Source organism: Lissotriton helveticus, chromosome 10, assembly GCF_964261635.1.
Source record: "Lissotriton helveticus chromosome 10, aLisHel1.1, whole genome shotgun sequence".
NCBI classification, from domain to species: domain Eukaryota; kingdom Metazoa; phylum Chordata; class Amphibia; order Caudata; family Salamandridae; genus Lissotriton; species Lissotriton helveticus.
In genome coordinates this window covers 40,469,187-40,486,368 of record NC_136071.1, presented here as the reverse complement: position 1 = coordinate 40,486,368, position 17,182 = coordinate 40,469,187, and the positions used below count along the sequence as shown (strand labels likewise).

Genomic DNA, 17,182 nt, shown 5'->3' with positions numbered 1-17,182 from the left:
ATTTCAGGCTCGTATTGAAGAACTTGAGGAAGAAATTGAAGCAGAGCGTGCATCCCGGGCGAAGGTTGAGAAACAGAGGTCCGATCTCTCCAGGGAACTTGAAGAAATCAGTGAAAGACTGGAAGAAGCTGGTGGAGCCACTTCAGCCCAGATTGAAATGAACAAGAAGCGTGAAGCAGAGTTCCAGAAACTGAGACGAGACCTGGAAGAGTCCACTCTGCAGCATGAAGCTACTGCTGCTGCGCTTCGCAAGAAGCATGCTGACAGCGTTGCAGAACTTGGGGAACAGATCGACAATCTGCAGCGGGTCAAACAAAAGCTGGAAAAAGAAAAGAGTGAATACAAAATGGAAATTGATGACCTTGCCAGCAACATGGAGAATGTTTCAAAGTCTAAGGTAAAAAGAAAATTCTGTTAAGCAGATCTATATTGTTCCTCAGCATAGCTATCTTATCTATACAGTGGAGTCATCCCTTCCAATTCTGTTCAACAGGCCAATCTTGAAAAGACGAGCCGGCTTCTGGAGGACCAACTCAGTGAGCTTAAGGCAAAGAATGATGAACATCAACGAATAATCAACGATCTCACAACCCAGAGGGCTCGCTTCCAAACCGAGAACGGTAGGCCGACAGCACCTTTTTGTACAACGTGTCGGAAATATCAAGAAATACAAACAATGCTTCTGTTATGTCCCCTATGCTGTGGGGATTCATGAGGTTGAATTGGTGACCAACCCCTCTCACCTTGGAGCACCAACCTTTACCAATTCATGTACCTTTACACTGCCCGATACGACAGTCTCTTGCCTGGTTACAAATCAGTATTTTAGATTTCAAATATGAAGTTGCATAGACTTAATACAACAATCAAATGGGAGGAGTGAGAGCCATGTAGGACAAACTCTGCAGACTCAATTTGATTCAATTTCGAAAAACCTCTCCTATTCACTAAGGGACTTCGCAAACCATAAAATAATTCAGAAAGAGTTCAAAACCTTCCTTTTCATGGAAGCATTTGACCCAGCTAACACAGTATAGGACCAGTCACTCCTTCTAGTCTGGGATCTGGACCCCTCACCATCGATGCCGGCTTGTAACACTGCAATTTCGCCCCTTAGTTCCACAGCCCAACTGCAGCAAATGCCAGCCATAGAATTCAGTGATCTACTGGGTCTAGGGAATGTTTGCTGTTGCCCAATGATCATGCCTATAAAGCAGCTCCCTAGGAACGAAGTACTCTATTTCATGAGGAATGCACCGGCCAAACTTGACCCATGACGCCCTTACTGAATGTACTAGGGAGCAGCCGTCAATCATTGTGCATCTGCAAGATCCTTAATGAACATAAGAAAACAAAAAGTCACCTTTTACTTATGCTGAACAAGAAAACAGAATGGTCAGACCACATTGTGATTGACACCTGGCCAGTTTTTTTCTAGCGCTTTCATTTGTTTGGGACAACTTTTGGCCTTGAGGATTTTAGGCTTGTGCTTCTCTGTTGAAAACTTAGCAATGAATTTCCTTAAAATGTATGAGTTTTCCATGGGAAACATCGTTTATAAAGCTGTTGTTACCATGCACGTAGGTAACAACGCGGTTGTTACAACGACAGCGTTGTTACCACGCGTGGCTTTACATTGCAAGTCGTTTCTACGACTTGCGCTAGGTGGCGTGCAACACCAGGGATTGTGTTGGATTTTATGTCCAACACATTCCCTGCTGTTGCGCTAACTGGAGTAGGAATAGTAATTTATACTATTCCTAAGTCCAGTGCGCCATCTAGCGCAAATCGTAGAAACTACTTGCGATGTAAAGTCACACGTGGTAACAACGCGGCCGTTGTAACGACCGCGTTGTAACCTACCGCGTGGTACTTGCTTGCGGTGTTACGTCACATATTCAATTTCCACGCAATCACAAACTCATGTTAGTGAATTTAGAGTTATATTGCATTGGATTTTAACTTACCTGGGGGGAAACACCTGAATGTAAACTGAATGTAAGTCAACTTTTACAGCAAATTTCAATACTCCCATGAGCACTGCTAACAGTAAATTCTCATCACCCTTTCAGAAGGAAGAAAAACCCAGATGTTCCATCATATTGTATCCTGTCTTCTTTTGTGATTTTTTTTTTACTGAAGTCTATGAAAAAGAAGCTCCTTGATATGCAACTTGACGTACATCGGTTATTCAATACGCTTCAACTCGATGAGTTGTCCCCAGACCATGATTCCAGTAGATGATTACGAAAGAGTGTGGAAGTGTCCGATAAATGAACAAATGCAAAAATACCATAAATATTCAAAATTGTATTAAACCACTTTGCACATACACTCTTTACAAAACCTGGAACACATTTAAATTCTGCTAGAAGAAAAATTACTTATGCTTCCCGTTACTTTCAGGTGAGCTGTCCCGTCACCTTGAAGAGAAAGAGTCGTTGGTTTCTCAACTGTCGAGAGGAAAACAAGTGTTCACTCAACAAACAGAAGAACTGAAGAGGCAGCTTGAAGAAGAGACAAAGGTAAGATGTGATCCTCTCATGCATCCTGAATTTACAGTTTGGTCCTCTGAGGGCTAGAGCTAGCTACAGATGTATATAAAATATGATTTCTAATGTTCCCTTGATCAGATTATAGATTTATTACCATATGAGTAGGGCCACAATGCATGACAACAGAAGCTTCTTACCTGTAGCAGTGTTTATCCAGAATGCGTAACCTTCCCATTTTCATACACTCCAGAATTCTTTTTGTAGGCGGGGAGGATCCCCAAAAACTGTTTCCGAACCGTTTCTAGTATAGGTTTTACCACACATCTCTGCCTACAGCGCTATCTAGATATGTAGCAAGAAACTACCACATACTTCACCTGGAGGAATGTACCAATTATCTTACCTAAGCTTTAAGCGTTTGTTGGATACTCTAAACCTCGTAAGAAGCTGTGGCTAGAAAGATGACGAAAGGTTCTTTAGAGAAACCCATGCCAGAGAATGACAGATTAAAGGTGGTGACTTTTCACTCTCCAACAAGAGATAATCCATAGACTAGTTTTCACAATAGGGTACCAAGTAGTTACAAATATGTGAGCACGGCAAATGAGTAATCCATCTACTTCCTGCTGAGAAGATTTCACAAAGAGAACTACGTCAACTGTGCATCAGCAATAAATCTGATTTAGTGCATCAGGTGACTAAATATGCCCATTGATGTCTGCAGAAATTGTGAGAAACCTTCCACAAAGCAGCTTAAAATTGAAAACTGATGTTTCCAAGTCATGCCACCTTGGCTTCTCCACCCTCCATCTCTTGGCGGTATGTTTTGTGAGTACGACTCCTGCGGTCTATAATCCACTATGGAAGAGGCTACGCTTCACCTATACAGAGCGATTTTCACTGGAGAAGAGCAACTTGTCCCCAGAGGCATGGCACGAGCCTTACCTTTCCCAGATAAATCTACAATACCTCCAGTTCTCTCTCCTTTAGAGATTCAGGCCCCATATTGATACGGATTGAACAGATCTCTCTTGGGTGACAGAGCCTTTGACCATGCATTGAATTGCTTGTTCGCTACCCTTGCCATTCTCACTTGTACAGATGCTGCAGGAATGGAAGCCAAGGATAGCCAGTGCTACCAGTGGCTTGCCCTTTGGAACCCATAGCACTGCCCTTGCTACCCCTGGCCTAAGTAGTCATGAAGGCAGTGGGAGGAAGAGGATGGATGTAAACATGGCTCCAGTGCCCTGTTTATTTCCAGTCCGGTCGATGGGATATCCGTCACCGTTGCAATGGAGTAATGCGTCCGCCAAGACCTAAATCAGGCCCTATGTGTCTTAGTGGATCAGTGAAGCAGTAGAACAACATGCCATAAGCAGATTTGCTGCAAACTGCACATCCACGGAACAAGTAAAATAAACAAAATTCAGGGTATTTATTATAATATTATAATAAAAAAATATATAAAAAAATATAAAAAATAAATAAAAAAATAATAATATATATAATATTATATAATAAAGCTCTTTATCACCATTTGTCAAGAAGGCTAACTGAAATATTGTTTTTCTCTCAAATTGTTTTCTGATTGCAAATGTGTGGATTACTGGTAAAGTGTGATTTTGAGATGCTGGAGGACCACCTTTTATCACAAATTACAATTCTGGCTGCTGTTAAATTACATATTTTAATTGTCGGACCATCACAGCAATGATAAGAAAACATGAATTTTTGGAAACCTATTGTACCAAAGCAAGTGCCGCATGCTACCTTTCCGGAGGAACTATAATCAACCAGACTAAATGTACATCAAGAAATTTGCTAAATATATATTTGTTTGTTTGTAGGCCAAGAATGCCCTGGCACACGCCTTGCAGTCCTCTCGACATGACTGTGATCTGCTCCGTGAACAATATGAGGAGGAACAGGAAGCCAAGGCTGAGCTCCAGCGTGCTCTGTCCAAAGCCAATGGGGAAGTTGCCCAATGGAGGACCAAGTATGAAACTGATGCCATCCAGCGCACAGAGGAACTGGAAGAGGCCAAGTATGTCATGTCCAGTAATTGATCAATGCTGCTACATCACCCATTAAATGCATGGAAATAGTCAGACTCAATGTTTCTCCAAATTTTACAGGAAAAAACTTGTTCAAAGGCTTCAGGATGCTGAGGAACAGGTTGAGGCAGTGAACTCCAAGTGTGCATCTCTGGAAAAGACCAAGCAGAGACTACAATGTGAAGTGGAGGACCTCATGATCGATGTCGAGAGAGCGAATAGTGCAGCCGCAACTCTCGACAAGAAGCAGAAGAACTTTGATAAGGTAATTCATATGTTACACTTACAATTTTTAATACAGACAGATACAAATTAGTGATCACATGTCAATGGATTTAATATACAATGAAAACAAAACCACTTTTCACTGAAATGTAGGTCCATTCTGAACTGTAAGTATAGGACACCTTGCAAATTCACCTGCCAGTGAACTAAATGAAGAACTATAAGTGGCATTATTCTATCTCCTATAATTTAGTAGGATTGTGCATGGCATTAAAAAGAAAACCGTGCGATTATCCATCGGCAAGCCTCCAAAATTGCATGGTCTCCGAATAGACTTCTCCAAATAGATCAACAAAAAGTATACCATATTTCCAATTGTTTTAATTATGTGATTATGGATAAAAGATTTGAGGTAAAATCTGAATTTCTAAAGCTTGATGTGAAGTGTTGATCTTTAATCATATGGCCTGGTGATTGAAAAACCTTACCACTAACAATGGCAACATATGTGAATATTGAAGTCAGAACATATATTGTGAGTGAAGACATAGATAAATGATAGTGTAATACAAATAACTTATATGGAAAAGAAGCAGATTTTATTGCAGGATCCCAGATACAAACCAGATTACACGTCTCAAGGCGATGTTTAGGCAGAGTCCATCAATTACACGTGTTCCCCTTTCATTTGTTTTTCATGTACGTATCCTTGTCTGGTTTCATACTTTCAGCCCAAAAATGGGTGCATCTCTTGCTAGTCTTCAAGCTAGCTAGACTCTTCTGATAATGGCCAAAAATATAGATGCACTGTCTCTCACTCACTCCTGAAGACCTTTACCTTGATTTAATCATTAGGTTGTAAATTTGGATAGGGTCTTGAAATGATACGAAGAGATCCTTCACCTCTGTTCTCTTCCATTGACTCTCATTAAAATATGACAAAATTGGTCAAGTTTTCTCTCTGTGCGCAGAAACAAGTTCTGGCCATTGAATCAGCCATCACTAACACTCTTTGTGAACAGGTCCTGGCTGAATGGAAGCAGAAGTATGAAGAAGGGCAGGCTGAGCTGGAGGCAACTCAGAAGGATGCCCGATCCTTGAGCACCGAGCTCTTCAAGATGAAGAACGCTTACGAGGAATCCCTGGACCATCTTGAAACCCTAAAACGTGAAAACAAGAATCTTCAGCGTAAGTTTCAAAACTGGATTTTCTTGTACCCTGGGACTGGTAAAGTGCCTTTCAAGCAGCGTATAATAAAAACAATGCCTTGCGACGTCACTTTAGTGACATCAGAGGAACTCCCAACAAGAACTTGATATCTGCTACCACCATAATATTATATGCATTTATTTACATACCAAAGACTATGAGTGGATATAATTGAGTTTATAAACAAATGTATCCAGATTTTTCATGTGATTAATGGTCTTCCATAAATAGAGTCACTTGCCCAGGTGTAACTCTTTCCAAACTGTTTATTCACACAGAGGAGATCTCAGATGTCACTGAACAGGTTGCAGAGGTTGGAAAATCCTTACATGAACTGGAGAAAGCCAAGAAGCAGGTTGAGCAAGAAAAGTCTGACTTTCAGACTGCCCTGGAGGAGGCTGAGGTATGTAAACAATGATCTTTCAATAGCAGGCTCAGTGAGTTCCAGTGTGACAGTGGTGCAGTGATATTATCCATCTGGGAATGGTCTCTTATCCTCTCCTTTCTTTGTAACAAAGGGTTCATTGGAACATGAGGAAGCCAAGATCCTGCGCATTCAGCTTGAGCTGAGCCAGGTGAGGTCAGATGTCGACAGGAAAGTTGCTGAAAAGGATGAGGAAATTGAACAGCTGAAGAGGAACAGCCAGAGGGCCCTAGAAAGTATGCAGAGCACACTGGATTCTGAGATCAGAAGCAGGAATGATGCTCTGAGACTGAAGAAGAAAATGGAAGGAGATCTGAATGAACTAGAGGTTCAGCTCAGCCACGCCAACCGCCAAGCAGCGGAAGCACAGAAGCAACTGAGGAACGTACAGGGTCAACTCAAGGTATTTATAACCGCATCAGCTCAAACTGTACTTATCATTGTATCCTGCTCTCCAATTTAAAGATAACTAATGCACAACATGTTTTCCCTGCTCACAAGGATGCAATTCTTCATCTTGATGATGCTGTTAGAGGACAAGAGGAGTTAAAGGAACAGGTGGCTGCCGTTGAACGCAGAAACAACCTGCAGCTGGCGGAACTGGATGAAATGAGGGCTTCTCTTGAACAAACAGAAAGAGCTCGCAAAGTTGCTGAACAGGAACTTCTTGATGTCAATGAACGTGTCCAACTTCTTCATTCTCAGGTAGACCTCTTTCATGTAACAATGGAAAATAATAAACTGCTTATGAAAAAAATTTCTAATGTGTGCTTTGGATATCTTTGTTTGTAGAATACCAGCCTTATAAACATCAAGAAAAAGCTTGAGAGTGACAATTCCCAGCTCCAGGCTGAAGCAGAGGAAGCCATCCAGGAAGCCAGGAATGCTGAGGAAAAAGCTAAGAAGGCCATCACTGATGTAAGTACTATAGCTTAGCTAAAGGAAGTGTGATGTAGAACATGATATACGCTATAATTTCATTCAAATTTTTGCAACAAAAAAACACTCTTCTGTTATTGATAGATCTTGCATGACTTTAAATTCTATTTCTGATGGATGACTCTTGCTTTGTGCCTCTAAAAAGATACAGTTTTTGCCTCTCTCTGGGTCATAATATTTTCGAAGTGGTACAGACTAAGCCCAGGCAGTGAACACCATTCGGCTCGTGGAGTATGCAGAGTTTTCTGCACTCCAGGCTCCGTGGAGTAAGCAGAGTTCCCAAAAACTCTGTTCCGCGTAGCAGAGTTTTTTCCCTCACTCATGCTCCCCACCATCAAGTTGGTGAGCGTAAGCGATGGAAATACACCTCCCTGTAAGATTTTTGCTTGCTCGTGCTCCCCAATGCCAAGTTGGCCATCCCGAGCAAGAATAATCCACCTCCCAGTGAGATTTATCAATGCGGGCGGTCGTATTTCTCAGTGTGGGCAATCATGACTGCTCGCATTGAAAAACATTCTGTTTGTGTTGAGAAAGTTGCCGCTCAGGTAGAAAATCTACTCGAGTGGCAGAAAGGAAGCAGCGCCCTCTTGTGCATGATGCTGTTCGCGTTGATTTTCCAGCGCAGGACAACACCCGGTGCTGAACATCAACACGAACAGTCATTACCAAGTACACTCCGCCACTTGCGGAACTCGGTGTGGCACGGCCAAGTATTCTGGTCACTTCGGTTGTTCTGTGTAGCGGAACTCTGCAAACTCTGCCCAGGCTTAGTACAGACCTACAACTTCACATGTTAGATGAGGTTACAGGATAATTGTAATTCATATACTTTTCATGTTATTAAGGCTTCTATGATGGCAGAGGAGCTCAAGAAGGAACAGGATACGAGCGCCCATCTTGAGAGGATGAAGAAGAACCTGGAGCAGACCACGAAGGACCTGCAGCATCGCCTGGATGAGGCCGAACAGCTCGCGATGAAGGGAGGGAAGAAGCAGCTCCAGAAACTGGAGAGCAGAGTGAGTTAACACCTTAGTATTGAGATTTGGATATGTTCAGCGGCGAGGCCGTGCCATTACTGAAACGATTGAATTTCATAGGTACACGAGCTTGAAAATGAGCTTGATGCTGAGCAAAAACGAGGAGCAGAGACCGTGAAGAGTGTTCGCAAGTACGAGAGAAGGTTTAAAGAACTGTTCTATCAGGTACCTATTTGGTCAAGCTAATCGCTTTTTCTGACATGAAAAACATTTGGCATATGGTGAGATGAAAGTTATAACTTTATTAACCTCAGCAATTCATTCTATAATTTGTGCTATTTTTGTACAGAGTGAAGAAGATAAAAAAGTTGTTGCAAGACTTCAAGATCTGGTGGACAAACTGCAGTTGAAAGTTAAAGCCTATAAGAGGCAGGCAGAAGAATATGTAAGTACCAGTACTAATGTCTCTGGAACATAAACCCCATTGTGCTGCTTCCAGACAAGAGTATCATCTTAAGGTCTTTTCAGGAAAATATAGAGTCATCTTAGTGCCTTCTCCTTGCCTCCTGATAACCAGGCCTCACTGGTTATGTTCAGCGGTGTGCCTATTGACTTGGGAAAAGTTTGTTTCTTTATGAGGATTAAAAAGAGTATTGTTTTTGGATATGTAATAGGGTTGTCTTGGGTCAGCAAGTCTGTAGGTTCTTTACACTTTCATAGTCAGTGTATCTATTCATTTTTTTAAATTTGTTATATTTATTTATTCATGGAAATTTTCAAAACACAGGTACAGTCGGTATAGTCTATCCAATGTACAGACTTAACCAGGATAGGAAAAACAATAAGGTAGATGTGAAGGCCAATAGGATAACATTAATTTACAGAGCAATATGTAAAATTAGAGGCAATACAGTGACTATTGCGATAAATTCCACTCACTTGAGGTCTCTATTTCCACGGATATATTGATGGGCTGAAAACAGTTATGAGAAAGGGCGGTCTGTAAAGATGAATGGATAAGAATAATTCAGGTGTCTACAACATTGGCAGTCTGGGTATTATCTGTATCATTAATCGAGTGAGAAAGTAGGTATGCCGTAAGGGCCTCCCAGTTGTCGCGGGAGGGGGAAGCAGTTCAGCAAATGTATAGGTCTGTTCCTGCCAGAATACCATATCCCCGATCCATTCCTTAAATTTAGGTGCCCTGCCCCGCCCCCACCTGCACAGTATTCGCCGTTGAGCCAAGAGGAGACTGAAGGAGAAGAGTGTATCTATTCATTTATGTTTCTCACATGGCACAAGCAACATGCAGAACTCATATGTGAGATTCTTAAATGATGGAAGACCAAATTCATGGAGCATGGTTGTCCTGTGAAGATACAGCACCACACAATATGAATGTACCTTGCAGATAGAACCCTTTTATGCCGTGTCTAACCAAAGACTACCCATTGGTCGAAAGCAATCATAGACGATAAAAAAAGGAGTAAAAGCATTTACACATGCTCCTTATCAAGTAAATGGTCATTGATAGTGGTCGGGTGGCTGGCTGTGCCAATCACAAGACCTTGAGGTGAAGGCACTTGGTGATAAAGAGCGAAGAGACATATTGGTCCAACATTTCCTATTATTTGCTGCAGGAGGAGCAGGCAAACGGCCACCTGTCCAGATTCCGAAAAGTGCAGCATGAGCTTGAGGAAGCAGAGGAGAGAGCCGACATTGCTGAAACGCAAGTCAATAAGCTGCGTGTTAAGAGCCGCGATATTGGAAGCAAGGTAACAATAGTATTAATGCTATTCTATAATTAATGCTTTTTCGGTGACTAACATTGATTTCTCAGGTAATGATTCCTTGATTTAGAAGACGTTTGAAAGTAAGACTACGGGCCTGATTATGAGTTTGGCGGTGTTGGAGCGGGGCGGCACGCCACCACCCCGCTCCCACGCCGCCAAACTCCACCACCGACTGCCTGCCTGATTACAAGTTGTAATCCTGGCAGGCAGTCCTGAGGCGGCTGGCCCACGGGGCTGCCTTTTGAAGGCCCATAAGAGAGCCTTAGAAAGGCAGCAACCTGGGGCTGACACAGCCCGGTCCAGCACAGCACGGACTGCAAAGTCCATGCCGTGCAGGAGCCAGGGGTGCACCAGGATGCCCTGTAGGGCCCCTTTAGTTTCCCCACTCCCACCATTTTCATGGCAGGTTCACCACCATCAAAAGGAGGCAGTGAGGAAACTCATAATATGCCTGGAGGTCTCACATTATGGAATCAGACTGCTGCAAGACCATCAAAGTCATAATATGCAATTGGACTGTGCCACCGTGGGTTTGGAGGTCCATCGGACCGCCATACTCATATTCAGGCCCTAAGTCACATCAGAATGCAAAATACCTTGGGCTTCATTTATGAGAAATGACGCATCGCTGCGTGAAAGCAGCGATGCGTCACTTCTCAGTGCGCACTCCTTGCGACATACCTGATGCGTCATATTTACTGTATGACGCCTCATGTCGCAAGGAGTTACAGATACGTCAGTATTTCTGACGTATCTGTAAGCACAAAAGTGACGCATTGCTGGACTGTGTCACAAAAGTGACGCAACTCCAGCAATGAGTCCTTTCACATAGGGCAAGCCCCATGTGAAAGGGCCTGCGTCAGTCTTACGCCTGCTGTGAGGCAGGCGCAAGATTTTGACGCAGCGGTGTCCTAGAAGTGACGCAGTGAAATCTCATAGATTTCACCGCATCACTTCTACGAGGCTTTTTGCTGGGGAACGCCCCCCTGCATACATTATACCTGACGCAGGTGTAATGTAGCGTAGGGGTTTACAAAGTGACGCATCTGCTTAGATGCGTCACTTTGTAAATAGTGCGCAACAGGAGGCATGTTTTACGCCGCCGATGCGTCACAAAAAGTGACGCATCGGAAGCGCAAAACTGACGCAAGGCCTCATAAATGAGGCCCCTTGTCCGCCAAATTCTTGTACTGCCTACCTCATTTAGAGATGAGTTTACCATAGGGTTTCTGTTGGTAGAGACCCAGTTTGCTCAGTTGACAAAAGCCGACTTTGAAGGCCCGACAGAGTTGGGGTCACCAGAGGAAAGTTATCACACCGCCTGCTCTATTTAGAGTAGAAGGTGTAATGCTTTTTTTCTGTGCCTCACCGCCAGGAGGGAAAGAAATAAACAATAATGATCCATACACTCTGGGACAAATCTCTTGGGAAGTGGGGGTCATTGTGTTTTTTAAATTGTTCAGACACAAATTCTTGCTTAGGGAGTTTATTTCTAGAAAAGTTAAAAATGTGGTTAATGGTTGTGAAAAACAATGGCGGCTGTCCACCAACCTGTTTGTATTTTGAAGGGAGCTACCATGACTGCTGGTCCGGCTGTCATCATTAAACTTGTCAGATGGAGTACCCTTGAAATGGCTGAGGCAAAGTGTCCATCAGGTGAAGCGTCCATCAAACTCTAAATCAGCCCCAGAGTCTTCAAAGTGAAGCAACCACCGGAGGTTGATTTTGGGGCATTTACTGGAAATATATGGGCTTTTTCCCTTGGACTTCTGCTCCGTCATCAGTTACATGACATCTTCCTAATAAATAAATTGCCATATAATTAAGTTGAGATATTTAATCACATTGGGGCCGATTCACAGAACCAACTTAAGACAAAATCCTAAACTTACTACTTTTGGTATTCACAGAAGTTAGGATTTTGTCTTAAGTTTGTCTTAAGTTTGTCTTAAGACAAACTTAAGACAAAATCCTAACTTCTGTGAATACCAAAAGTAGTAAGTTTAGAATTTTGTCTCAAGTTAGTTCTGTGAATCAGGCCCATAGTACAGTAGTCATGTAGAATGGGTAGTCCAGAGACGTCATAAAAGCATACAAAGGGCCAAGAACGGTATAAGAGACCATCAAGTACTAACTCCTAAACCAATACTAAACATTTGGGCTACTCAAAGTCTACTGTCCCAGGTGGCGGGATAAAGTCTACCTCAGGAACGGTGTTCTGTCCCTATCACTCAAAAACACACTAGTTTGTTTAGGCTGAGAACCCTCACCCACCCTTAGGTGGCATGCTTCATCACAGGGTTCCTCCTTACACAACAAACGGAAGTCTGTGGTGTGGCCAATAACTCTCCCGCAGCAGAGGAGTGCCTGGTACGGAAAGTCCCTATGTGGGCAAAGCGCGAGGGAGATAGTGCAGAGTGCATTCACCCTCATTTGTATAGTTTATCACTTTGTTTACTTATTTATTGGTGGAGGGATGCAATTTAGGTCTGATTAATGCCTCCATACATATTAAAGGGTATTAGAAGGGCTGAAACATGTTGACTTTTCTCCTCTGATTGGGTTGAAAATCTTCCCTTTCATCTTAATCCTATCCCTTGTGGACATAATAATATAATTATAGTACCAATAACAGGCAGCTTTATTTCCATTTCTTCATCGTTGCGCCACTTAGCCACGCCTCCTCCACTATACCACATCTCTTCCCCTAGATCATTTCTACTACACAAGGCAATACATTTGTTATTAGTCAAAATCCCTCCACTGAGCCATACTGCCTCCACTGAATTGCTCCTTCCCTATTACTCTGCACGTGCATACCTCCAGTACTAGGTCTCGCCTCTTCCACTAGGCCACACTTCATCCTCTAGATCATTACATTTACACTAAGAGACACTTCTGGCCGTCCACTCTGCTACTACTCCACCGAAAAAGATGACAACATAAGACAACATCACTGCTATTAGACCCCACCTCTGACACCACACTACACCTAAACCACTAGACCTCACTTGGACTATTCCTAGACCATGAGGCCACAACACCAACTACATTAATGCTCTTGTCTCGTACTCTGGAAACTGAAGATGAGAGAAATGGGGATCATACAAAATTCCCACATTAAACTGTAAGCTAAGGTAGGTTCTGAGCTTGTGACTCTTGCTCTGATCAAAAAACATTAACTGAAAAACTCATCAAGGGCGTGGTCTTGGTGGTTAAAGGTTGGTGGATTCTGGCTTCCTGTTACCTACTTCTGCAAGGGGAAGCTATTCTTCAAAAGCAGAGACACCTTCTCAATTCAGAAGGTGCAGGTGGGCAGCGCAGGTCTGGGAATATTACCAATGAGTATCTAGTTATGTTATCTTATGCTATGTTACATTGATATTTAATAACAAGGGGTGGTGATGGACAGAGTCTCTGAATTAAGCAGAGTACTCTCACCCAGTCAAGAGATCAGGGCTAGATCCAACACCGTTTTTTAGCTCATTGCACCATCCCAGTTTCAGAACCTGGCTGTATGCAAATTAGTCTGTCCCTGGCCCAGTGCATCATGGGAACAGGGCAGACCAGACTACAACAGCCAATTCTTACACTGGGAAGGAAACAAGCTTCCGGGGACCGGTTTCTGCCATTTCAGGCGTCTTCGGCCCGGCTTGCTTGAATCCTGATGGTGCAATGAGCAAGGGACTCACATCTGAGTATACCCTTCCACGCTTAGGGTGGACAAAATTATTTACAACAAGGGGTGGTGATGGACAGAGTCTCTGAATTAAGCAGAGTACTCTCACCCAGTCAAGAGATCAGGGCTAGATCCAACACCGTTTTTTAGCTCATTGCACCATCCCAGTTTCAGAACCTGGCTGTATGCAAATTAGTCTGTCCCTGGCCCAGTGCATCATGGGAACAGGGCAGACCAGACTACAACAGCCAATTCTTACACTGGGAAGGAAACAAGCTTCCGGGGACCGGTTTCTGCCATTTCAGGCGTCTTCGGCCCGGCTTGCTTGAATCCTGATGGTGCAATGAGCAAGGGACTCACATCTGAGTATACCCTTCCACGCTTAGGGTGGACAAAATTATTTACAACAAGGGGTGGTGATGGACAGAGTCTCTGAATTAAGCAGAGTACTCTCACCCAGTCAAGAGATCAGGGCTAGATCCAACACCGTTTTTTAGCTCATTGCACCATCCCAGTTTCAGAACCTGGCTGTATGCAAATTAGTCTGTCCCTGGCCCAGTGCATCATGGGAACAGGGCAGACCAGACTACAACAGCCAATTCTTACACTGGGAAGGAAACAAGCTTCCGGGGACCGGTTTCTGCCATTTCAGGCGTCTTCGGCCCGGCTTGCTTGAATCCTGATGGTGCAATGAGCAAGGGACTCACATCTGAGTATACCCTTCCACGCTTAGGGTGGACAAAATTATTTACAACAAGGGGTGGTGATGGACAGAGTCTCTGAATTAAGCAGAGTACTCTCACCCAGTCAAGAGATCAGGGCTAGATCCAACACCGTTTTTTAGCTCATTGCACCATCCCAGTTTCAGAACCTGGCTGTATGCAAATTAGTCTGTCCCTGGCCCAGTGCATCATGGGAACAGGGCAGACCAGACTACAACAGCCAATTCTTACACTGGGAAGGAAACAAGCTTCCGGGGACCGGTTTCTGCCATTTCAGGCGTCTTCGGCCCGGCTTGCTTGAATCCTGATGGTGCAATGAGCAAGGGACTCACCACCCCTTGTTGTAAATATTTTTGTCCACCCTAAGCGTGGAAGGGTATACTCAGACATGAGTCCCTTGCTCATTGCACCATCAGGATTCAAGCAAGCCGGGCCGAAGACGGCTGTAATGCCAGAAACCGGTCCCCGGAAGCTTGTTTCCTTCCCAGTGTAAGAATTGGCTTTTGTAGTTTGGTTTGCCCTGTTCCCATCATGCACTGGGACAGGAACAGACTAATTTGCATACAGCCAGGTTCTGAAACTGGGATGGTGCAGTGAGCTAAAAAACGGTGTTGGATCTAGCCCTGATCTCTTGACTGGGTGAGAGTATTCTGCTTAATTCAGAGACTCTGTCCCTCACCACCCCTTGTTGTAAATATTTTTGTCCACCCTAAGCGTGGAAGGGTATACTCAGACATGAGTCCCTTGCTCATTGCACCATCAGGATTCAAGCAAGCCGGGCCGAAGACGGCTGTAATGCCAGAAACCGGTCCCCGGAAGCTTGTTTCCTTCCCAGTGTAAGAATTGGCTTTTGTAGTTTGGTTTGCCCTGTTCCCATCATGCACTGGGACAGGAACAGACTAATTTGCATACAGCCAGGTTCTGAAACTGGGATGGTGCAGTGAGCTAAAAAACGGTGTTGGATCTAGCCCTGATCTCTTGACTGGGTGAGAGTATTCTGCTTAATTCAGAGACTCTGTCCCTCACCACCCCTTGTTGTAAATATTTTTGTCCACCCTAAGCGTGGAAGGGTATACTCAGACATGAGTCCCTTGCTCATTGCACCATCAGGATTCAAGCAAGCCGGGCCGAAGACGGCTGTAATGCCAGAAACCGGTCCCCGGAAGCTTGTTTCCTTCCCAGTGTAAGAATTGGCTTTTGTAGTTTGGTTTGCCCTGTTCCCATCATGCACTGGGACAGGAACAGACTAATTTGCATACAGCCAGGTTCTGAAACTGGGATGGTGCAGTGAGCTAAAAAACGGTGTTGGATCTAGCCCTGATCTCTTGACTGGGTGAGAGTATTCTGCTTAATTCAGAGACTCTGTCCCTCACCACCCCTTGTTGTAAATATTTTTGTCCACCCTAAGCGTGGAAGGGTATACTCAGACATGAGTCCCTTGCTCATTGCACCATCAGGATTCAAGCAAGCCGGGCCGAAGACGGCTGTAATGCCAGAAACCGGTCCCCGGAAGCTTGTTTCCTTCCCAGTGTAAGAATTGGCTTTTGTAGTTTGGTTTGCCCTGTTCCCATCATGCACTGGGACAGGAACAGACTAATTTGCATACAGCCAGGTTCTGAAACTGGGATGGTGCAGTGAGCTAAAAAACGGTGTTGGATCTAGCCCTGATCTCTTGACTGGGTGAGAGTATTCTGCTTAATTCAGAGACTCTGTCCCTCACCACCCCTTGTTGTAAATACATTGATATTTAAAGCACAACTAATAACCCTACGGTATCTAGGCGCTGAAGAAGGTGTGAGGGTCGTCTGCAGAGTCTTATTTGAAGAGCCAGGTCTTCAGCCTCTTACGGAATTGCAGAAGCGAGGAGGAGGCCCTTGTGTGTATTGGGAGGTTGTTCCATATTTTGAGTGTGAAGTATGAGAAGGCCAGCCCTCCTGTTCTCTACTGCTGCGGATGCGGTGTCTGAATGCATGAGACAGAGAGAGGCAGAGCGTAGGTGTCTGGTGGGCTGGTGAAGTGGAGCCGGGAGTTGAGGTGTGCCGGTCCAGTGGTGTGCAGTCCCTTGTATGCATTCGTGTTTCGGCAGCCGGTGGAGGTCTCTGAGGTGAGGTGTGATGTGGGTGTGCCAGAGGAGGTCCAGGACGAGTCGGGCAGCTGCGTTCTGGATGGTGTGAAGTCGGTGGAGAAGGTGATTGGGTATTCTGGCATAGAGTGCGTTGCCGTAGTCAAGTCTACTGGTGCTCAGGGCTTGAGCGATTGCGCGTCTGGCACGCTTTTTTAGGATGTGTCTCATTAACACAGCTTTCTGTTTCTACTACTTTTCAGAAACCGGAGAGTGAAGAGTGAGCCCCAGATCTACGTGAAGCGACGTGAAGACACGTGCGGATTGCACACGGCCTCCATTGTAACTAGTAGTCATATAGACGTTATACTGTATGAGTTGAAATAAAGTGCATAATATACCCTGAAAAACTGTGGCCGTTCTTGATCGCACATGGGCACTAGAGAAAACATGAAATACTTTCCATTTATCACCTGGAAATGACCAACAACAGCAATCCAGCTGCGATTCTGATAAAAGAATGACATAAAAGGGGTTAGAGGTTAGGTAAAGACAGGCAAGGGGCAATCTATCTATCTATCTATCTAACTATCTATCTATCTA

General features: G+C 44.1%; 1 protein-coding gene across 1 annotated transcript in view; it reads left to right on the top strand.

Annotated features, from left to right (window-relative positions):
* The window catches only part of LOC144785016 (myosin-4-like), a 58,909-nt gene extending 41,932 nt beyond the window's left edge, over nucleotides 1-16,977 (top strand). The window contains exons 26-40 of the mRNA XM_078664133.1: nucleotides 8-397; nucleotides 494-620; nucleotides 2,407-2,525; nucleotides 4,343-4,539; nucleotides 4,631-4,814; nucleotides 5,797-5,962; nucleotides 6,262-6,386; nucleotides 6,502-6,810; nucleotides 6,909-7,112; nucleotides 7,200-7,325; nucleotides 8,192-8,362; nucleotides 8,444-8,548; nucleotides 8,673-8,768; nucleotides 9,964-10,098; nucleotides 16,843-16,977. Of these exons, the coding sequence (XP_078520259.1) occupies nucleotides 8-397; nucleotides 494-620; nucleotides 2,407-2,525; nucleotides 4,343-4,539; nucleotides 4,631-4,814; nucleotides 5,797-5,962; nucleotides 6,262-6,386; nucleotides 6,502-6,810; nucleotides 6,909-7,112; nucleotides 7,200-7,325; nucleotides 8,192-8,362; nucleotides 8,444-8,548; nucleotides 8,673-8,768; nucleotides 9,964-10,098; nucleotides 16,843-16,863 (2,475 nt within the window). The 3' untranslated portion in view covers nucleotides 16,864-16,977. The remainder of the gene's footprint in view (nucleotides 1-7; nucleotides 398-493; nucleotides 621-2,406; nucleotides 2,526-4,342; nucleotides 4,540-4,630; nucleotides 4,815-5,796; nucleotides 5,963-6,261; nucleotides 6,387-6,501; nucleotides 6,811-6,908; nucleotides 7,113-7,199; nucleotides 7,326-8,191; nucleotides 8,363-8,443; nucleotides 8,549-8,672; nucleotides 8,769-9,963; nucleotides 10,099-16,842) is intronic.
* Nucleotides 16,978-17,182: the final 205 nt, after the last annotated feature.